General features: G+C 38.5%; 1 protein-coding gene across 2 annotated transcripts in view; it reads right to left on the minus strand.

The window, feature by feature from the left end:
- Window positions 1–24,295, minus strand: part of DGKQ (diacylglycerol kinase theta) — a 178,312-nt gene that overhangs the window by 44,438 nt on the left and 109,579 nt on the right. The window contains exons 7-16 of one of the 2 annotated variants that reach the window (XM_063455346.1): window positions 22,689–22,757; window positions 12,969–13,069; window positions 12,617–12,834; window positions 10,957–11,047; window positions 10,797–10,848; window positions 9,354–9,415; window positions 9,077–9,227; window positions 8,477–8,515; window positions 7,128–7,243; window positions 523–674 (exon numbers count right to left, since the gene is read on the minus strand). In XM_063455346.1, the coding sequence (XP_063311416.1) occupies window positions 523–674; window positions 7,128–7,243; window positions 8,477–8,515; window positions 9,077–9,227; window positions 9,354–9,415; window positions 10,797–10,848; window positions 10,957–11,047; window positions 12,617–12,834; window positions 12,969–13,069; window positions 22,689–22,757 (1,051 nt within the window). Of the gene's footprint in view, window positions 1–522; window positions 675–7,127; window positions 7,244–8,476; window positions 8,516–9,076; window positions 9,228–9,353; window positions 9,416–10,796; window positions 10,852–10,956; window positions 11,048–12,616; window positions 12,835–12,968; window positions 13,070–22,688; window positions 22,758–24,295 lie in introns of both variants that reach the window. The other variant, XM_063455345.1, reaches the window with a different exon arrangement.

Below are 24,295 nucleotides of genomic sequence, written 5' to 3' on the forward strand. Positions count from 1 at the left end.
GGGAACGACGGCGATCGGGTAAGTACATTGAACCGTTAGGACGGTTCAGGACTGTCACCGGTCGGCAACGCAAAAATGCCGATGACGGTCCTGAACCGTCCTTAGGGGTGAAATGCTGCCATGATTAGCTAGGAAATATAGTTTCTGGTCTGTTTGTTTTTTTTACGGTTCCGTATCTGTGAATAAATTCATAATTTAGTGGCTGTACCCTAGCCATTAATATTTTTTTCCCCCATCACTCATTTCTATTTTTGTAGTTACGGGAGGAACTCTGAATCATAAGTTAAACAAACATGGTCATCTATCAGTTTGATATTAAAAAACAAACAACATATGGATTAATAAATCATGTGAGAGCACATTTGTAGATGTATCAATGGTTTGACTGGTAAGAACCTTTAAAGGTGTATATACACACACATATACAACAGCACTAATGACACCTTGCTGAAGCCTGTAGGCTATTAGCCAGACTTTAGAAATACATTAACATTAGGAAAAAGTAGTGAAATTAAAACGTACCCAGGAAGAGGACCTCCATTTGTTAGTTCAAAAACCTGATGTGGGTTCAACAATTTTCGGAAACTGTAAAGGAGATCACGGCCCTTAAGTCCACCACTTTTAGGGTTCACAAATACAAGAAGAGGGCAGGTGCTCTGGGGTAGTTTTTCATGCTGCAAACAAACCAGTATAATTAGATAAGTATTGCCTAAATAGAAAGATTACTTCACTTCTAGGAACCTTAATGCCATGTAGACAGAGTTCTACTTTAAGCTGCTGACTTAGGGTGATAAAAATACAGGTTTCGGGGACGGGGTCTGACTGTCATGGTGGAAGGATGCATTCTCAGTGAGCTCCTCCACTATCTTACCGAAACTCACCTCTAACGGCTCCAATTGTCTAGACCACGGCAACCTGCTGGCTTCCTGGAGAGGCTCTGGAGACAGATGGCAGGACCACCCCAACTTTCCTCCACAAAACTCCCGGCCTATGTCTGGATCCCTGTGCCCGATGCTGGTTCCACAGAACCAATGCTCTGTCGAGCCACTGAGTGGCATTGGCTGACTCAGGACCGGGACTTTCACTGGCGGGTGCAATTCCCCCGGTCAGATTTCTCCATAGCCTGACTCAGAATGTACTGAGAATCTCTTGTTTTTTGCCTTTGAATAATTGAATATTAATTGAGCCTTTCATACTTGTGAGACTTCACACCTTAGTTATCACCAGGGGGCCTCTTGGGTGTTCCAACCTTTTCCTTTACGGTGTCCTCATTGGAAGCTGATCGCATAACTATATAGAATACTTGGTTTAGATGTGTGTACCTCAGCTAGCTTACTAGAAAATCATGAATATAAAATATGTGCAATTGCTCTGCATGCCTTGTTGCAATCTTGTAATGCCTGTTTTTCCTTCGCTTGTCCTGCTGTCGTGGCGACACAAGCGTGTATGTTACTATATGCACAACAGCAACAAAAAATTTATATATTTTTTTAATACCGGTTTCATTTTATCATATGGCCTTGAAAGGTCATAAAATAAAAAGGGTCTAATAAAAAGAAAATGTCCGTTCACAATACAGATTTGCTAGTTATGGCAAATACTCTGCTCATGTGATCTCAATATTAATTATTAAAATTATATATTAACAAACCTTACTGGGAAAGTCAGTAGTGTTTTAAACCTATTTGTAGTTCATTAACCCTTATTTAATACAAGATATATTGAGTCTTACCTTATACTTTATAAACAAACTAATTTTAGTGCCCAATAGAATATCTCTGAGAAAATACCCAACAAGTTGCAATATATTTTCTCTTCATAATTATATTGTCCCCATCATTTTTTTCCCTAATCCAATTAGGCTAATACTATCTGCTCTCCACTGTATCAGAGAGTCATCTTTGTGAACTACCTACTGAAGTCCAATGGATAATAACTAGCTGGTGTACTTGGACCCATTTGCTGAATATATATATAACTGACAACTATAAAGTAAGCATCCATCTACTCACAAAATTTGCAAGTCATAAAACGTGTACATGTTCATTAAAAAGGAATTATCGGACTCAAAAATTTACAAAAATGCCAAGCGTTTAATAAACAAGTGGTGCTTGTAAGCCAGAGGTAGCGTTCTATAAATTAACAATTGTTGAAGTATAACATTCAAAACCAAAACTTTAAACAATATCAACATGTGTAGTTAAGCAGATGTATCAATATACTTACACAAGCCACAGGAAATGGCTTTTATCAACAGAACAAAAAAAACCAATCATTCATTCTGTCTAAGTAACTCACCTACTGGTGACTCCTCTAGTGCTGAGCATTACTCATTAAGAAAGAAGAAAGGTGTAATAGTTGGAACTTTATGGGAACTGTAGCGCACAAATCTAACAATCCACTACGGGTGTTATGGTCATTCTAATGCACGTATCACAACTAAAGGGGAAAACTATACTTTAACTGTATGGGCAACCCATATACAGTTAAAGCTTACCAAGTGGATTCTGCAAACATTGAGGGGGGAAAAAAGGAAAGAAAAAAAAAAAGGAAAGAAAAATGCAATTTTATTTATTTTACAACATAAGTTCTGCTTGATTTTCTTCATACTTCTACAAAAGGCCTGGTAATAAACGATTTAAATAAAATATATAAAGGAAGTATCACAAATAATGAAACCTGTTATGATATGCACATTCTACTTCTATATGATTTATGAATGCTGTGTAAGCTATTTATCAGTGCTACTTCCCATTAAATAAGAAATATTTATATGCACTAATTAAACAATTAAAAGACTGCAAACCACTAAGAATCAACATTTTAGAAGGGACAGTGCAAGAAAGTGGTATCATCAACAAAATAGCCATAATTTCATTTACAATAGATATTTTATTCATTTTCAACTATGCCTCTTCAGTAGGAAACCAGTTGCTCTGTAGAGGCATGTAAACCAAGGCTGAACTCTCAAGTTTGCTGAAAACACAATATGTTCTCAAGAAAAGTCCTTAGAAAAATTAGGAAATCAGAAAATATATTTCTTCCCATTCAGATATATTTGCCGATAACTGATAAGTGATAACCCTATTTAATGATAGATCTATTTTCCCTGCTAAGGAATAGTCCAAAACAAACTTGTATTTTCAGGGTGTGTACAGGCAGGCTGAGCGTGTCACAGCCTGGGTAGTGGGGAGTTTTAGCTAGGGATCTCTAATTGACAGAGAACTGAGCAGTTATACCGCAGGGCCATGATCTATGTACCAAAACCACTTCATTATGCTAAATAGGTTTTGGTGCTTAGACTGACTTTTTAAATATTTCTCTAGTTGTTTCAGGATTCTTTACTTCTTCACTGGTATTTGCATTAGATAACCCACCATAGCTCATTCAGAGCAAACTATATGTAGATGAGGTTGAAGGGTTATCGCTTCCTGTAAACCAGTTATTGAAGAAGAGCTGAGCTGTTTGCTGAGAGGGAATAGACTGATCATTATTTTTATATTTTATTCCTTTGTATATATTAACTAAAGTAAAACATTTTTTGCAATAAATGTCATATTGGATTAAAGAAAATTAGCATTCTTTTTTTTCCCATTCTATGAAAATGCCCCTTTAAGAGGCATTAAAAAGCCAACAGGGCTGAGTTAATTATTGGTTCAAAGTAGTTAATCTACTGCAAGGGAATTTTAAACACCATCAGGAGCCTTTTCAGTTGTGGCCAAGTTTTAGCTCACAGCCCCTGGGAAATGCAGACTTTGGCAAACAGGCTACTCATACAACATGGCCAAGCTGTAAATACTGAAATCCATAATAAAGGATAAATCAGTACTTTCATTTAATAACAAAATCTGTTCTATGTAAAATATTCCTATTTAAGATTGATGACATATATTACTGCATGGACCCAATATTAGAGGTTTGTTTATATATTTTAAGTTATAAGATAACTTTGATGGTCTATAGTAGTATGTTTACACTTCACAAGTGTAATACAGTTCTGCACAGCCAGAATAATTACGGTATAACAAAAAAAAATAAAAAATACATATGTGAAGTTAGCTATTTAAATAACTTCATTGCAGGCCTATAGAAACAAAAAAAATCTGAATATATAGGGAGGTAGTTATTTAGCTATCTAACCATTATAATTTATTTGGAGATTCTACGTTTTTCACTGCATGCTGCAGTAGTTATGGTGCTTGGATTGTTCCATTAATTTTTTTTCTGGTAACACCCCCTCGAATGCACAGTGTTTACGATTGCTTGTTTGAGCATTGTTATCCAAACCTGTCCTCAGTGTCCACAAATAGGTATAGACATTATAATGTCCCTTTCTTTAGGCAAGACAACCAAAAGGAAACAATTCACCGTGAGATTTGTGCAATAAAAGAGATATAGTCAAACATTAGCCTGCTCAATAGGCCTGAGAATAAACTAGGAAAACATGCCATTACAGCATTTAGAAAGCTGTACCACAATTTTGGAGTAGGGTATTCACATTTAAATGAATTTTTTGGCCCACCAAAAGGTATCTGTTATGTTAAGGTATGTGACGGAGTCTGTTTCAGCAGTAAAGTTAGAACATTCTTAGATCTTCCCTTAAAACCATTATAATCAAGGCAAACCTAAAAATGTGGTCCTTTAAATCCCAGATTATATAGTTTTATGTGCTCCACAAAGATCTGCTGCTATAGCTAAAGTAGTAAGTCATTCGATTTTAGACCTTTAAACTGATCTTATGTTGTATATATAGTACATAAAAGTGTGGCATTATTGGCAATACCAGGCTGCTAGTAGTAGCGATATCCCCAACACTTTCAAAATCTTAATGTCTACAAGAATCATAACATTGTTATGATAAATCTTATTTACATTTTAAACTGTGATTTCACTTAGAAAAAACAAACAAAAAACTATTTTGTAGAATGATATAGATAAATATTAATATGTTTTTTTTCTCAGTTTCTTCTACTAGATTTATTAATGAAAGCAGAAAAATAAAATAAAAAAATCAACCGTGGATGTTAAGGTAACCAAGATTTGGCTTTGAATGTGCCAACCTGGATTATCTACGCAAGGTGCTATGAGATATTAACCACTAGATGTCACTCTTATAATCAGGATTCTTATCTTCACTTCTGCTGAAATTTATGAATTTAATCAATTGTTCAAATTTACTTTCATGTAACATACTGCATTTTGTCGATTTACATTGAGAAAAAATAATCCAAGCAGTAGTACCATCTGAGTGAAACAAGGGCCATAATAATTTTAAACTAACATTTAAGGTCTAATGGCATAATCTCAATGGCTGGCTCATTCAACATTAGTTGAGCTGTATAGAGCTGCAGGTTGTATATATATTTATTATTCACTTTTTTGGTGACATATTACACGGTTTTCCCTTCTTGTTTTTTTTTTTCTGTTTTTCTTGTAACATTATTAAGTGTACAAAGGGAACACTTTCCATCAAGGGTGTATTTGTGTTTAGAGTATACAGTGATTGTTTTTTTCGTTTTTTCACTACATAAGCAGTACACACCATCCTGGCAAACCACATTTTAGCTCCCATACATCCTAAAAAGTTTCAATATATAAAATAGAAAAGAATACAGTGGTTTGGAAATAGTATGCTCTGGAAAACTTAATTATAATCCTATGATTAAGTGCCACATGACGGTAATTATAATTCTAACAAGGGGTGCAAAGTACTTATCCTTTTCCCCCCAAAGGCTTTGTTACGATTTGCAGATTCATCTGAAAAGCCTGGGATGATAACTGTGGCCGTTGCAACATATTGCCAATAGATCGGCAGTTGGCTTACGCCCACTGTGCCCAATAAAACCACACTGTAAACAATCTGTGTGTGTCAGATTTCTTTAAGGTGGCTGTTCTTTCTTCCGCATATTTACTGGCAATCACTCAAATGCTGTGCAGCGAGATATTACCACACAAAGCTGATTAGAGGTCTACATGAATGATCTTGTTGATGCCAGAGCACTGAGGAGTGGCATACAGGAATATATGCCAGCTATTTATATTGGCAATAAATGACCTAACACTGTGCCCTCCACGACATGTGAGTCACGGTAATGAATTGAATTGACTGAACGATACAAAACATACTGAAACACATACCATTTTGTCAAACCAACCTATTTTTACACTTTCCCTTGTTCGATGAAACAAGTATAATCCTGTGATGACAAGAATATGTGTTGAATGATTTCAGTACCCAATTGTTCCAATAAAGGATATATTTGGTTGTTCAGCTATAATGAAACTAGCGGCGTCCTGTGCACTGTGGGTACATTCTGTGACCAACAGGAAGCTCCATTGTGATGTGGGCCAAATTAATGCTATTACAGCTTAATAATATGCCCCTGTGAATTTCTCTAGAACTATTTTAGGATGTGCTGTAGTACTACTTCTAGAGAAAGGAGTCATTTAGTTTTGGTTAGACAAATATGTGGAGAGGAAACTGCATCTCATTATACATTTAAAAAAAAAAAACACATTAACAATTGAAAAGTACAGCGTGTAAGAGAAAAAAAACCAAAAAAAAAAAAAACTTGACTCATGATTCGACAACCGGTGTTTAATTACTATTCACCCTTCTGAAATTTCTCAATGATTTCACTGCTCAGATTAAAATATGCTTTGATTGTTTTGATAGATCACATCCTCTCTTATGGGTTCTTTATCATTTATAACGTATCTATCTGTTCGGAATGAAAAAACTCCCGAAAAACAAAGGTTTACTCATTTTAAATTCAGACTCCGTATGTAACAGAAAGTTTGATTACCATATGGGATTTTTATTATCATTAAATATACATATGGCGGCTTATATTGTGGGAAAAAACTGCAGTCTGCAAAATCAAGATTGGGGCCCATTCCATATATACCCATCCTGCTTGCCAAGATCTTTGTTGTCAGATGGACATGTGCATGGTGAGATGTGGTAAGATGGACTTAGGGAACCCAGTGGTTCACGCATTCTGGAGATTAGTATTCCAATGCAAAAAATCCTTGGACAGTGCTTCTCAACATAAATATATAAAAAAAACAAAACAAAAAAAAACAAGTTCATTTAACCCACTTTTTTTTTAGTAACTTGGACTTACCAGTATCTGAGAAATGATAACACCCGTTAGAGGTTTGTTGTTCACAGTGGTGTCTTTAACCAGCATAAATATTCTTTCCGCTTCAGAAAAGCATGAAATTTCCAGCACAACAGCGCCTGGAAGAGAACCAGGTTAGATGGAGGGGGATGACTGCAAAGTAACATCAAGAGCTCAAGTGCCCGCATTGTCTGTGACTGTGAGCAACACGGCCCCCTCCTGAAAAATCATAAGTCACTTGAGGACAAGGAAAAGAAGGTTCTCCAATCGGATGTGACATTTCCAAATGGAGACAGACTACCTTAAAGGTATGTGCTACCTCTGAGACAACATATGGTGCTAGAGGTCAAAACGTTAGGCCAGCATGAGATGAAATGATATGCACACAAGTAAAAAAACAAAAAAACTTTTCAAACAATTTTCTAAATAAAATGCAATAAATTGTTTTTTTTTTTTCAAGCTCACCTCCACTCATACCAATTACAACACTAAAATTCTATCAAAACATGATTGACACACTGAAAAAGTAGATGAAAATGGACCTGCCCATGAGCTTACAATTGAAAAGGATGTGGGAGAAAAAAAACCCATAGGGAATTAAGATATCTGAATGCACCTGAAAGAAGGAGGGATTTGGGAGGAAGAAGCATACTATATGGAAGATATCAGAGGTATCAAGATTGCGCACATTAAGTGTGAAATGTGTCAACAATTCAACCCTTTTTTCCTGAAGGATATAGAACATGTATAAACTAATTTTAACATGGGACATAAATATGCTAAGACACATCAATACTGGGGTACTCTGACATAGTGTTGGCCCTAGCACAGTATGACTAAATGGTGTGACCTAATTCCTATATCTTTCAAAAATCTAAAACTATGGAGTTATGTATAAAAAGTGGTGGAGTAACCAGTACAACATGCCTATTATTCACTCTGGTTTCCATGGTGACTTCCCCAATTTTAGTACTTTTTGTATCACACTTTTTGTACATTCATTTTTGTGTTCTTTGTATAAATGTGTAAACTTGATGTATTTGCAGCAGCACTTTTATTGGATAATGTATGTCCAGAAAACTGCTTCCCATTTCTGCTTTTTGTTACATTAAGCGATTTCCTAAAAATGACTACATATCTGAGCAAATCTAGTTTAAATAGTAGGTCTACTGTAAAGAACTCAACAATAAGAGGTTAAAATTATTTGAGAATCAAAAACAATAAATATGTGTAAGGGAATAATTTTAAAAGCATGATGGCGGTGTGGGAAATGCATGCAAAATGCACAGAAACTGGGTTATGTCAAATTGTAAAAAAAATAAAAATTCAAACTAATGATAATGGAAACTTACCTTGTGGAGAATATGTTGGGACTACAGACACTAAATGTTCTGCAAGAATAAAAACAATACACATACATATATTACATGGCTCTTAAAGCTCTCCTCAACAATGTACACAAGTTTGTTATAACACACATTAACAGTTAATAAGTTCCTGAGGATCCCATTATAAAAGCATATAGCTCTTCGATCAATGCAAGATAATCTGTCACAAATTCAAAGTTGGCAATTGGTCAGTCTGTGCCGAGTATCAACTTTAAATACCTACAATATATTCTCAAGTACATCTGATCTACTTTGCCCAAGGAAAAAAAAAACTCCTGAAAATGCACAGGTTGGTTACAGGTGCCTAAGACACCCAACAATAAATAGGTCCAGTTAATGATAGGGGAAATAAACATAGCCTTAAAGGGGTTATTCCACGCACCATGACCACTTTACACTTTTTAACGAATCAGCATTTGGTTAGAGTAACCCTATTATATATGTATTTCAATTGACACATAACGAGAAAAAAAACAAAACAAAAAAAAAAACAATTCCTTCTCCCCCCACCAAAAAAAATTCTTATCAAAACTGCATCATTCAACGGAGATAAAAGAAAGTTACCTTTAATATCTAGATGTTCTTTTAAAAGATTAATGTATTCTTCAGCAGTAAGCAAAGGTGGTAAACCACTAATCAAAATATGAATCAGAATTTCTGACTTTTGGTTTTCTTCAATATAAAACCTTGTCTGGTTCATCTGGCGAATTGAAGTCTAAAAAAAAAAAAAACAAGGTAGATATACAAATTAAAATATTAATGAGTAGAATCTATGGAGACTGAAATAATAAACATAAAATTAATCATGAATTGACAGAATAGTAGTACTATTGCTACTGACCTTGCGGATATCTTGAAGAACATCAAGAATTAACTCATCGATCAGCAGGACTCGTCTCTGCACTGTAAAATAGGAAGAATAAATTAGCCTTGTTGGGTCTAGTATGTGCAAAATCAAATCCTTCAGAGGGTGTTTTTTTACAAATAAATTAACTGCTAGAGCTGAAAAAAACAAAACTTTTTTTGGCCTAGCTTTTGTTTGGGATCTCACCATAATTCTTTATTTAATAAACACAATAGATGTCTTATAACTAGACATATACAATCTATATAAAAACCCAACCGATTTTCAGTGGCCTTGTTTGTTAATTCAAGAAATATAATATCTAAAATGGGAAATTAAATCAAATATTTAATATTTATGTTTAAGCAAAGAGCATTAGTGAATGGAAAAAAAAAGGCAAAGCATCATAGTTTGCCTTATTGAATGGTGCCCACAAGGAAAAGTCACATATGACCATTCATTCACATAGCAGAATGGTCCCATCCACATAGGCCTATGACTATGAGTCCATGCTCACCAGACCTATGATCAAGTGCTGTCAAGAGATATGTGAGACATTGAGTTTCACAACTTATATCTCCCTACTCCCACTAATTGCCCAATTAATGCATTTCACCCTGTAGGTAATGTCTTTCTTAAAATGTATTTCTTAAAATACAATCTCCCTTATTTGCTGCAGTGCATAATGCAAGTTATTTTCTAAATTCTCCAATAATCCCTCCAGTAGCTCTATATCTAATAGTTCCTACAGCCCTATATTCAAATTGCAAGATCTTCCCGTTTGCTTAATGCTATAGCAGTAGGTTCCATCACAGTGTCATATTGTAGTCCGTATATGCAGTGACAGATGTATAATGCCTTAAAGTGGGGCGCTCACTATATTCTGCAGCTATGGGACTCCACCTTGTCTCCCTTATAATTATTGTTATAAACTCTCTCCTTTCCACCTGGCATGAAAGCAAAGAGAAAGTATACAGGGAAGAGGAGAAATTAAGCAATGTTTTAATTTCTCCTATTTATTTTCAATGTCTGCCCTGGCTTTATCTTATTTTAATTGATTACGATGTTATTGGCTAAATCTTTAATATAGTATATTTTTCAATAAAAATGGAGCATCTCGTGAGGAAAAAAAAAGTTATAGGTGATTTTCAATGTTTTATTCAGTGGTGTAAATTAAAAGAAAAAAACAAAATGGACTGGCCATATTAAAATTGAATGAGTCAAGTGACAGATCAAATGCTGGCTATCCTTTCTTGTTAAACTTTTTTTTTTTTTTTTTTTTTTAAAGCCACTGTAGACAGCTGCAGTTAAATTTCAGGAAGTAGAGTTCATTAATATTCCGGGGTTTTTAAATACTTTTCACTGCCAGAAATTATTGAAATAAAAAATCAGTAAGCATTTTTAGTGGACAAATTGGGTTGTTTCAAATGAACACCGTACCTTGCTTGCTGCCCATAAAGACTTCCACCAGCCTGAAATTCTCCAGACTTTCCTTCTAACAAAAATGAATGGAATATTTATATAAGTGCATGTTCTAAGATAAATTATTGATTGCAACAAGCAATGAGCAAGGAAAATGAATAAAGGAAAAAGCAATTACCTGTCGACCAAGCTGCAAGAGAACTTCTTGAATGACTGTCTGAACGGTGTTCTCTCTGCCAACCGGTATGGATATGTATGCCACACCGACTCTAAGTACAAAGAATAGAAAGAACATCAGTGGAGACAAATATAAATATATGAGAGAGAGAGAGAGAGAGAGACACACACACACTATGAAAGATAAAATCATTGTATTTATCTCTCTATTCATCCAACCGGTGTACTAAAACATATATTACAGATCGGCAAACACCAGTGGAATATAATTTTTGATTTTCGAAATAAAAAATAAAAAAATAAAACATTTTTTTTTAAGTAAATGATGCATCTGACATGGTTTGGAAGCATGTTTTGGATCTTATCATCTTAACATCACTATGTTCCTTTTCACTGAAACAAAACAAACAAAAATGCTAGAAAATGTACTGTTTCTTGAAAACACCGTTTTCCCTAAAGGTGACTGATATTACAGACACAGGATGTGTAACATTAATAGACGTGCTTCTAACCACTTCCCACATTTTTAGATACCAGTCTCATGTTATCAGTGTCTGACAACAAACCTGGCATTATTCAGTGTGCCATTCAATACACAGACATAAGCTTATATCCAAGCTACTATCAGCTGTACTCAGCACTACATAGCTTATAGATAGCTCTCTGCTGATCTGCAATACGATCTAGAATCATCTAATGTCCAGTAAAATGCTAGCTGTTTAAATATACAATGTCCAAATCTAGTTCTTTGAATACCCTAGAAATTAATTCTAACCTCCTTGTCTATGTGCTTGCTTTGAATCTAGCAGTGCTAAAGCAGAAATATACAAGGTTAGCAATTCATCCTTATAAAATAAAATAAAAATATTTTTTATGAACAAACCACAAGAAAAGTGATCTATAGTTACCACATGATCTTCGGGATGGTTACAGTACAAGATTTCAATGTAGAAGTACCTTCCTGGTTTGTTTTTTTTTGTGTAAAAGAGAACTCATCCTAACAAAGTCAAAGCATAACTAGAATTAGTAGACTTATGTCTGAAAAGTGAAGTGTGAATATCTACTATGTCCTGTACGAGTAACGGAACTTCTAATTGGTCAATACTTGTAAAAAGAAAAAATAAAGAAAAAAAAGAAGAGTATCCTATAGGAGTCAATTCAAAGTGCTAACCCATACCTATAAAGCATTGACCAATTCTATCCCCTCTTATATCTCTTCACAGATCCATAGGTATGCCCCTTCTCGGTCTCTCCTCTCTGTCTGTGACCTCTTGTCCGCTGCTCGCACCCATCCGGACAACTTACGCTTGCAGGACATCTCGCGGGCGGCTCCCTTCCTATAGAATAGCCTGCCTACTGCCATCAGACTATTCTACTGTCTTCTACTGCCATCAGACCCTGGTCTTCAATCATTTAATAAGTGCCTTAATACCCATCTCTTTAGGAAAGCTTATGGCCCCCCAGCCCACCTCCTACAGACTGTAAGTTCATTTTAGCAGGGTCCTCATCAACCTATCGTTCCAGTAATTTTTATTGTAAGTTTCTTATAGTTAAATCCCCCCTCTCGTAATATTGTAAAGCACTACGTTATCTGTTGGCGCTATATAGATGGCAATAATAATAATAATAAAGCATATTTAGTGGCAATTTTAGTAACCTACTTCATCCATCCAAGATAAACCTTTATGACTTCTCGGTCCTTTGGTTTGGCTTTAATGATCCATGCCTCAGCTTCTTTGAACACAGAAGTAGTTTTGCTGTCCTCTGCAGCACCGTTTCTATTAATGATGTCATCACAAACCAGGGTCTGATGGGTCAACGTCTGCAGTTCATAATCCTGTGGGTCATCAGGGATATAGTATGACCTCAAAGCAGCCTCCTGCGAGAAAGGATGGAAAGAATATTTAGTTTAATTCAATATTTAACCCACCCCTTTTGATCTACTCAATAAATCCCAATACACAACCGACAAAATAATTTTTTCTAGATATATTACTAAGCAGATATAGGTACCACCACTTCTTCACTCTTTGCGATCCTTGGAACAGAGATTGTTCTAGGTTGGTTGCGCTTCACAGCATCATGACCATCATAAATCTTTAAACTTTGTTTGCCTAAAAGAAAATATATGTCTCAAAAAATCATACACATTCAGAAGTATAAATTAAGACAATCAGACATTCAGCACCAGCATTATACATGACTTGTATTGTTGCCCCAGGCTCCCTGAGGTTGATAGGAGTCAGACATGGGAAGCCACAACTTGCGGTTTTCAATCATCCATCTCTCATTATCTATAGTTCCATCTGGGAGTGTGACATTCATTAATCTCAGAGAGAACACAGTAAATCATAACCCAAAATCTGCAGTCTAGAGTAAACAGATCATAAAGACCAGTGGTCCAGCAAAACTCAATTTTCAATGAGCAAACCTTTAATAGGACCAGTATCCCATTCTCCGTCAAGTCTGTAGAATGGATGTGTGCTGGATATTTCTTATTATTTTATATGTCATCATTCTGACAGGTCAGGAAATGTTTTATGTATGCCTACGTGACTACACTGGGCAATGAAGGATTTGAATAAATACAACACCTTTTTGAGACACATAACCAGGGCCGGATTAGCATTGGGGCTGAAGTAGATGCAGCTCCATGCCCATGGCCATGAAATAGGCCCACTAATTTAAAAATAAAAAATATTTTTTGTTTTTTTGTTTTTTTACACACTACTCTTAGGGTTTCCACCTAGCTGGTATTTTACTGGCACAGCCAGTATTTGATGCTGCCTGGCCGGTGCCGATATTGCAAATGCTGGTATTTTTCTCAGCATAAACAGAGATTATGATGCAATACCAGCACTGGCCAGTAGGGGTCGCTGTGTGTGTGGAGAGAGGCAGGGATAGGAAGTTCCAGCATATCCCTCCCGGCCTATCTACTCACTGATCCGCAGGGGAGCAGCTACAGAGAGTCCAGACAGCAACTCCTACCCCGCAGAGACATCCTACAGCTCAGGGAAGTGAGGGATGGGGGGGGGGGGAAAGGCTGCAAGGAGACATTGGGGCACTGGGAGATATGGGGACACAGACATTATAGGACATTCTGAGACATTATGACAGACACTTGGGGGCACTGGGAGATATGGGGACACAGACACTAAGGGACATTCTGCCACATTATGACACAGACACTTGGGGTAACTGGAATATATGGGGACACTGGGACACTAAGGGACATTGGGAGACATTATGACAGACACTTGGGGACACTGGGAGACACTAAGACACTAGGGATTCAGTGTCCCCATGTCTCCCAGTGGCCCCATGTCTCCCAGCCAGTGTCCCTGGTGTCTGTGTCTCATGTCTCCCAGTGTCCCTGGTGTCTCAGTGTCCCCATGTCTCCCAGTGTCCCCAAGTCTCCCAGTGTCCCCATGTCTCCCAGTGTCCCCATGTCTCCCAGTGTCCCCATGTCTCCCAGTGTCCCCAAGTCTCCCAGTGTCCCCAAGTCTCCCAGTGTCCCCAAGTCTCCCAGTGTCCCCAAGTCTCCCAGTGTCCCCAAGTCTCCCAGTGTCCCCATGTCTCCCAGTGTCCCCATGTCTCCCAGTGTCCCCATGTCTCCCAGTGCCCTCATGTCTCCCAGTGCCCTCATGTCTCCCAGTGCCCTCATGTCTCCCAGTGCCCTCATGACTCAGTGTCCCCATGTGTTGATTACCCCAGGTCTCAGTGCCCCATGTCTCACAGTAACCCCATGTTCCAGTGTCCTCTAGTGTGTCCCCAGGTCTCCCAGTGACCATATGTATCACAGTGTCCCTATGTATCACAGTATCTTAATGCCCCATGTCTCCCAGTGTCCTCTTGTGTCACTATGTCGCCCAGTGCCCACATGTTTCTCTGTGTCCCCCAGTATTCCCATGTTTCTGTGTCCCCAAGTGTATATGTCCCCCAGTGTGCCCTAGTGTATGTCCCCATGTCTCCCAGGGTCCCCATGTCACTAGGACCCTGAAAACACAGAGAAATGGTGACAATGTGAGGCATAGAGACACTGAGACAGGGGACATGGAACACACTCTGGGTACACAGACACTTGTGGACACTGGGAGACATTGGGACACTGGCTGGGACATATGGGGACACTGGGAGACATGGGGACACAGACACAAGGGACACAGACACTGGGAGCAATCCATCTATACACAGACACTGGGAGCAATCCATCTATACAGCAGAATCAAACTGTAAGTAGTTTTTGGGTGATTTTACTGCATTTTCTCTTGATCATGTATGTGATGTCACCCATACATAATTAATTATGCAAATTATTAAGGCCGGTATGTTTTTCCAAGAAAGGTGGCAACCCTAACTACTCTTCACATTTCTTGCTTAAGTTTGGAATCTTAAGAGGGATGTAGGGGAACAAAACTTGTGTGGACTGGCTGACAATGAAATGAGTTAAGGTAATGCTGACTTTGGTCTCTCTAACACTGTGGCATGTTCCCTTTCTTCTACACTAACTACATACAGCTTTTCTCTGTCCCAGACTGTATACCAGGAGCTTCTGCCTGCTGGTAAGAAGACAAGTGGACATGTGAGTGCTAGGGGACAGTCCTTAGAAAGTGTTGAGCGAGCGCATCATTAGACACATTTATGCCAAGCTCAAGGTGCTGTCTGCATAGTGTGCCCTAAGTTGGCCAGCTTGCATAATTTGGCAGGCAGCCTGACATGCATGCATGCCAGGCTGGCCTTCCAATTCTTTGTCCAATTCTTTTGGTCATGTTTGGCAGGTTACTTGATTTGCGTCAGTGACACACCCTTTTACCGCGCCCCTTGACTTCCTGCTTCACTGGACACTGCTGTTAGGGGTTATGGATTATCATAGAGTATGTGTTTTCTTATAGCTGCTGTTTTCTTTCCCTCCAGCACCATCTCCATCAGATACATGACGCTTGGGAGAGTTTTAGTGTTTTTGATCAAGATTCTGTAATTAGGCCCATCATAATTGTCAGCAGCAGGTCCACTGGCCTCTTAATCAAGCCCTGCAAACAACACCTTAATTTTGTGGCAAGACGTGAGGCCACCATTTTCCACAGCAGACCTGGCGGAGTTTTCCAACAGGTGTATATACATGCAAACTGATATTTCTATTCACTTCCTTTCAAATCTTACAAGGATATTCACTACAGAGCTAATCAATGGCCATCTAGTTAACATTCTGTTAGGAGCCTATTTAGGATGGCAAACAATCAAATCTTGTTTAGATATATCATGAATGACTTCAGTGGCGTACACTCAATTCATGGGACCCGGGTGCAAAACTGATCCATGGGCCCCCCGTCTCCCTTCCTCCCCCCACCCAGACAGACACACACACAAATATACATACACATACATGCATTGAGACACACACATACACACAGTCACACATAATACACACACAGACAGACATACACACAGTCACATACAGACACACATAAATACAAACACACAGGCACACACACACACATTCAGACAGACAGGCGCACACACACACACACACACACACAAAGACACATACATACATATATACAGATGCACACATACATACAGATGCACACACACAGAGACAGACACACATACATACAAACAAACACACACATGTACAAAATATTTTAGTCACCCTTCTGTTTCCTACCTTTTAGGTGCAGGAGGGTGACATTCCCTGGGGTCCAGTGGTGGCTCAGGCTGGTGGGAGTCAGCGTTCCCACTCTGACTCCCTCTCCTTCCTTCCGTGCAGCCTCTGTGTGATTGCTGGGAGGAGTGACCAGGGCAGTCACTTCCTCCCAGCAGTGATGTCATCACAGGGGACCCGGTCGCGCTGTTAAAGAACCCAGCGCTGATCGGGCCCCCTGAAAATCCATCTCCATTGCGTGGCCCTAACAGCATGGGATACCCGATGGGTCCCTTGAACGGTGGCCCCAACGGTTTGCCGCACGGGTCGGGGGCCGCAAAACATGGCGGCTGGTACCCAGTCGCAGCGGTCCAAAGGGTGGCCTGGCCCCCTGGAGTGACGGACCTGGTCGCAGCTGCGACCGAGGTAAGTACGCCAGTGAATGTATTATTTTCTCCATTGCACCTCCTTTTCTTAGTTTGTTTTAATTTGCTTTTTGTTAATGCAGACTTGACAAAGACCTGGTTTGTCCATCAATTATATAACATTACTAAGCAACATTTAACACCAAGACATCTATACGAGAAATATTGCATGGTTACGGTTTTGATAACACATGAATAATGTTCCATTAAGAACGGTTATTGCTGATGTAATAATATACAAGTATATGAAGTTTAGCGGTGTGGGAAACCTTTTGCTTTTTCGCAAGTGGAACCCCATTAAATATACATAATTTACCCATTTCAAAGCTTTTCTCTGGAGACCAGCTAATAATTCTAAATTCCCTCACAGGCCAGTCTAATCCCACAACATTGACCCACTTCTATTACTTCCAATGGCTAAATTACTTTATCTGCTCCCATCATTTGACAGGAGAATATCCACAGAACCCAGACATCTTTTGAATATCTTTATAATATAGGTGATCGTCATTTCAAAGGATTATATCAGTTGATTTTTATTAAATGACCATTACCACTGCCCAGGTGTATGAGCCAGTGAGAGCATGTGCTAGTGGGAGTTATCAGTGAGGTACAGTTGACACAAATTTTCATTCTGAAGCTTCAGAGTACCATCTCCTCGAAAATAGCAAACTCTTTTCACGTTGGTAAGGAATCCCAAAACTCTTACATTCTATCAGTCAAAACCAGCGGAGCTTCACTTGGTATTGGGGGACAGGGTAAGGGAACTCTACCAAACATTTGGTAAGAGTGTTTCGAGATTGTGCCATTTTGGAAGTATATTCACTTTGTCTTGTCTCATTTACTGGAGAGTCCTCCACCTTTCCACCCTGCAGCGTTTTCACTCCACCATTCCAACCTTCCAATCTCTAGCTACAAAAAAATTCCATGATCCTGGTCATCTGCAAGAGAATTCGCCCTCTAATGTTCCACCAATGGGTAGCAAAAGTTAAAGAAATTAGGACTATGGAGCAAATTATGGCATCTTTGTTGCAGAGAAGGAGAGCAGAGAAAGAACAGTATATGTGTGCTTGTTTGACATGGCTTAAGTGAGGAGCATTTGGGTTGTGACAAAACATGAACATGGCATTCAGATTAACTGCACATTTTTGGAGTATAACATCAAGTAGTCATGTCTAATAGTAGTACAAGAAAAGGTCTAACCACAGGCTAGCAAGGAATCTATCACTATGTGTGAAGCAGTAGTGGCTTTAGTAGTAGTGAAACCTATCAGACATGGAGATGTTGAGACCGCATAATGTCTACTTAAAGCAGCACTGTCACGCCGAACTTAACTTTCTCCTTTTGATTCTTCTCTTCCTTTCTCAGAATCTGTTCATCATTTCTTCCTACCTGATCTAGTTTCTTTAAAACATAAGATAAAGTAGGGGCTACTTTGTCTTGTTTATTTTTCCTACGCTTGACCAGCTTAAACCAAAGGAGGAGCTTAAACACGCTCCATTTACTGTGGTCAAGGAAATTTTCCCACAATACTAACCCCCAAATTCCCCAAAGTAAAATGGGGGCCTAGGGGAAAAACTACATGTAGTGGAGTCAGGAGGGAGCTTAATTTTTTATTTTATTTTTTAAAGAAACAATGACAGAGTCATAAGATACTGCTGGTACTCTGCATATGCAAATTAAAAATTAAAGAAACAAACAAAACTAAACTCCTTGCACTAGTGTACAATAAGAGCTCAAGATATGCTAGTTCTGCAAGTCTCTGGTCAACCAGTACCACATGTAGGCCGGAACAGACAAACATTTCCATACTGATTATAGGATCACCTCTCGCCCCCCTCCAAGTTCTGCAGAGGTAGCCGGTTCACTACAAGTGCGACGAGTTAGACCTATTGTGCCAGGGCTTCCCACCAAATCGTCTCAGGCTTTGAGGAGGGCTGATGCAGGTAGCGGAATCGTAGGCCCGCAGGAGCTCCATGGTACAGAGAACCTTTTGCGTTGGTGGACTATGGGGGATGTGACTCCCGATGGGCCCCCAGTCCAGAAGAGATAGGGTGGACTGGTAAAACGTCTCTGGCTTACGGTGTGTCTTGAAGAGTAGAGGCCTGAGGTGGGCTGCTGATTCAGCTCCAGAATTTCTTACAAACCTCATCAAATTTCGACTCAAAGCGTCTCTTCCAGTCCGGCATTGTGGTAATTTTAGACTTGCCACGCAGTCACTTCAGGACGTTTGCTGTAAGGAGGTGAGTTTCCCCAGCAAGGACCGGAATATCTCCCTCCGATCGAAAGGGGAGGGTGACGGAGCTTCAAGAAATCACCAAGACGTCTGTGCCCCAAGTCAAAAGATCAGCAGCCTCTCTCCGCCTATGGGTCTTCAGTCTCACCAGGCTGCCATGTCAGATGGTATTGTGTCTCAATTTAGGTCCAATAATGACCTGCTTGTGAGGGAGTGGGTTAGCAGTAAGATCTGCTTTGCCATAAGGGGATATTGAGCCTTTTTAAGAGATAAACTAATTCTAGTTTGCAGGAGCTAGACGAAGACAATGCTGAAACTCAAGCCCAGCTACCCCAGTATTCATTTTTAACCACTATCTCTCCTGAATGTGGACACTAAATGGTATGCGAAATTTCTTTAGCACAAGAGAACAATGCCCTTTTACAGCACTTTATTTCCTTGAATGACTTTTGGGTTCTTGCGCAAAGCATAATACTATGTGCCCATGAATGTAGTACTTCGATGTGTTTCCAGCAAAACTGTTCTACATATTTTTGTAGTACTGTATATACTCGAATATAAGCCGACTTTTTCAACACAGGTGGTGTTAGATTTAGGTGACCGGCAGGAAGTAAGCGCACAGCGAAGAAGGGGAGAAGGGGGAAAGGACCACTAAGGAGGTGGGGGGGGAGAAGGTGGAAAGGACCACTAAGGAGGTGGGGGGGAGAAGGTGGAAATGACCACTAAGGAGGGGGGGGGGGGGGAGAAAAGGGTGAAAGGACCACTGATGAGGTGACAGGGAAAGGACCACTGAGGAGGTGGGGGAGAAGGGGGAAAGGGTCACTGAGGAGGTGGGGGGGGGAAGGGGGAAAGGACCACTGAGGAGGTGTGGGTGAGAAAAAAAAATCTGAAAATTCTTTAAAAGAGGGTTTTCCTTTTGCTTTAAATGTGTTTTATTAGTTCAAGTTTTAGCGAATAAGTAGCTTTGCATTGCATTTTGATACCAGTAGCTGCTGCATTTCCCACCCTAGGCTTATACTTGAGTCAATAAGTTTCCCCATTTTTTTTTTGTGGTAAAATTAGGTGCCTCGGCTTTTATTCGGGTCGGCTTATACTCGAGTATATACAGTAAGCAAAAACGAGTCTAGATGTATGTTGGAAAGCTACCTCTTATTACTATTGGACAAACTGTCACAAGATAGTATGAAGAAATGTCCCATACCCTTTCTGGCGCAATATCTCCGTATAACAAAATGTGAGCCTGGTGGCTGCTGTGGTTAAAGGAGCAGAAAGTCTAGCCAGACCAATAAATAATCTTCCAGTTTGCCACTATTTCCTCTTCTGTACTTCTCCCTCTGCTATATTAGCGCAATTTACTTTACTTTGTGTCCAGTTTATTTGATTCTCACGATTTTATTTAGTCTGTATAACATGTTATGCGGTTCCTGTACACACAATGTAGTAGTTTCATTGTAAAACAGTACCATTTATGAGTTGCGATTATTGTTGATGTAAATAAAAAATTGGAATGTGAAAATAGAAAGGATCATATCTTAATACAGATGGAAGATGAAATGTTGCCCAATTAACTCTAGGATTGAAAACACACAAAACAACTTAACAATTTATATCCGGTGGTATGCCACTAATAAATCTTTGTGTTCTCCGTTTGGCTGCAATTCCAGTATACTAAATTTAGCACAGCAATGGGAAGAATATTACTAAAAGCTCCTGAATATTTAATGATCACTTTGCATTACCATTACCAGTTTGTTTTTCTCGTTTTCTGCACATAAATAATTACCAAGAATTAAATTGAATATCCCTTTTGTCCAGCGGACATGAACACAGAAAGCAGGGAGGAACTGCAGGACGTACAACAAATGTACAGAGCCTCTGTGATTTCCAAGGCAATATATTTTAATTGTCATCCACTGACTATAGGAAGGTAATTAACAATAATTACAGCCCTAATTAGATGGATATACAACAAAACATAGAATAACAGTAGAAAGAAAGCAAAGACTAGAAGTAAAGAGAAAAAAAGAAAAATTCATGACATAACGAACAGGTTTATTTACCAAATAGGAATTGTGGAGCACAGACAGAGAAATTTAATTTTGTATTTTTTTTTTAAAGACCAAAAATGACAAAACTTACGTTTTGTTTTGTTGTGGTTACTAAATTCTGGTTGGGCACATTAGAAAATTAATTGCAATCAGTTCAGGGGTTGTCACTGTATGTGACATGGCGGGTTAAAAACACACACATTATATATATATATATATATATATATATATATATATATTTATATAACTAAACCAATGTAAAGTATAAAATAATCAATACATCTGCTCATGGTTCCATATTGTGAGTTTATTTCAGATAATGACTATAAATAGAAAGCTTTCTTGCAAAGACCATTTCACCATGCTTAAAAGGATTTCCGGGCACACAAATTAGGTGGAGTATTCTAGGAACCAAATCCAAGGTCCACACAGTGTAGTTAGCTGCCTTTCCTGTGCATGACTTTCCAAATTACACAGAGTTTCCTTCCATTCTCTATGTACATTTATAGGAACAGCGCTCACAAGAATCCTATCTATGGGCTATTTTCCTAACTGAACCGATATTCGTTTAACTGTAGGAAATCCTGCTCTGTTTCTGAAACGCTTGTGAAAAGCTGATTTAGACATGCTCGTTGAATTATAAACATGGGGCAAATTTCAAAAGGTTTAGAAAGAAACTTTAGGTGTCTCCACAAAACAGAAAATTGTCTGACAACCACTGAGGCATCCTTAGTAAAAACCGCAAACAATGTTTTTCCCAAATTGCAATATTTACGTTTATCATACGGTTCTTTGAATAGCTTCTGCATTTTCTCTTACAATAGCTCTTCTGATAAGCATGTTTGCATTGTATTCTGTAAACATGCAATGCATCCAGGTAACATGAATCATTGTTCTAACCATAAAACACTCTAAACATTGTACAAGTAACACTAAAGCAGACTAGAACGCAAACATTTTACTAGACATTTTACCAGTTTTAAGATAGCAGAGGTAGAATCACACCTCACAGCACTAATTGGGGCGAAAAACTACTTGCAAACGATTTATAATGAAGTCTAGAAATGCTGAAGTGTCCATTATATCTATTATGATAGACAGACAAACTGATAGACAGATGGATGGATAGAAAGATGGATACACACAAATATATACCCACAACTAAATACAGATCATCTAAATCCATGTATACTTAAAGGGTATTCAAATCCTGAATTAGATTTTTATTTTATTTTTTAAAGATTGTGGAGTTGGTAATATTTAAAAAAAAAAAATAATCAGAATATAAGTACTTATATATACTGTGTGAATTTCCCAATAGTAAGCAATGCACATTTAACATTGAACTTTTAAGTCAGTTCCTCATAACTTTATTAGACCTACTTGAATCAGCTGAAGTCGTCGTGTCTTTCACTGATCCCTGTGTTATTCCATCCAATTCATTATCATCATCTGGGAACATATGTAAATTTAAGAAAATATATATATATATATTTCTTCAAATTGTACAATTTTTTTTTAATTAAGACAGTTAATAAGTAATACATTATTAAAATATGACTTGTTTATTAGTCATCCAAACAAATAATACATGCATATAATCATCTATACAAATAATACACGTATAAATATATATGCAACACATGACATATTACACTGTGTCATGATTTATTAAAAGGGACACTTTAGTCACCAGAACAAATACAGCGTAATGCATTTGTTCAGGTAAGTATAAGCAGTGACTTCATGCTTTTTGCTGTAAACACGGTCTTTTCAAAAATGCAGTGTTTACATTACAGCCTAGTGATACCTCCATTGACCACTCCTCAGATGGCTACTAGAGGTGCTTCCTGGGTCAGTGCTGCACAGCACCGACATTCAGTGTCTCCACCCTGCATGGAAACACTGAACTTTACTTATAGAGATGCATTGATTCAATTCATCTCTATGAGGAGATGCTGATTGGCCAGGGCTGCATTTGGCTTGTGCTGGCTCTGCCCCTGATCTGGCTCCTTGACAGTCTCAGCCAATCCAATGCTTTCCTATAGAAAAGCATTGTGATCGAGTTTGATCAACACTTCTGATAACGTCAGCCAAGCAGGCAAATCAGGGACAGAGCCAGCAGCAGCAGACTAGAGTAAAGGTAAGAGTTTACTATATTTAGAGGGGCAGTGGGGCTGTGGCTGCTCACTGTAATACAAAAAAAAAAAAAGTCCCTTTCCCGAGCCCCCACCCGCGCTTTTAAACTAAAGGGGTGACAAATTGACCCCCCCGGCCCCACCCCCCGGCCCTAATGTAAAATAATGGGGGGGGGGGCCTATTGTCCTCCCCCGGGCCCCCACCCCTGAGCGGCGGGTGGGGGTCCTAAATCAGAATAGGGGGGACACCTAATGTCCTCCCCCCTGGCCCCCACCCCTGAGCGGTGGGTGGGGGCCTTACAGTAAAGGCAGGCTGTAGACACAATAATGACTACATTAAGTTGTAGCGGGTCTGGTGACTATAGTGTTCCTTTAAGTGTTTTTCACTGTTTGAAGAACATTATTACTGAATACAGCATCTTGTATTGTAAAATCTATCTGTAATACATAAAATGAAGTACATATAAGCTCTGAATCTATGTTCCATTGATGTACTTTTGATCTTTTGGTCACTACAGGACCATTCTGTTATAGTAAATTACAAATGGGGAAATAACTTGTATACAACCCCTTAATTTTCATCGTATAAATTTGGCCATCATTACTCTTTGCAGTTCTAGGAATTTTGTATCGAAAATAAAGCATCATTCATAAACAAAATGTTAAAACAAAATAAACTATCATTAAACCCAAACCCAAGATATTTTTTTTTTTAACAAAAGGTCTGCTGATCTATTAACTATCCCTGGTTTTATTTTATACCTGGGATGGGATCTTTGGGTGAGTTCTTCTCTAAAAAAGTTAATAGATTTTTACAGCCTATTGTTAAGAATCTAAAGTGACAATACAACA

This window comes from Pelobates fuscus, chromosome 5 (genome assembly GCF_036172605.1).
Source record: "Pelobates fuscus isolate aPelFus1 chromosome 5, aPelFus1.pri, whole genome shotgun sequence".
Taxonomy (NCBI): domain Eukaryota; kingdom Metazoa; phylum Chordata; class Amphibia; order Anura; family Pelobatidae; genus Pelobates; species Pelobates fuscus.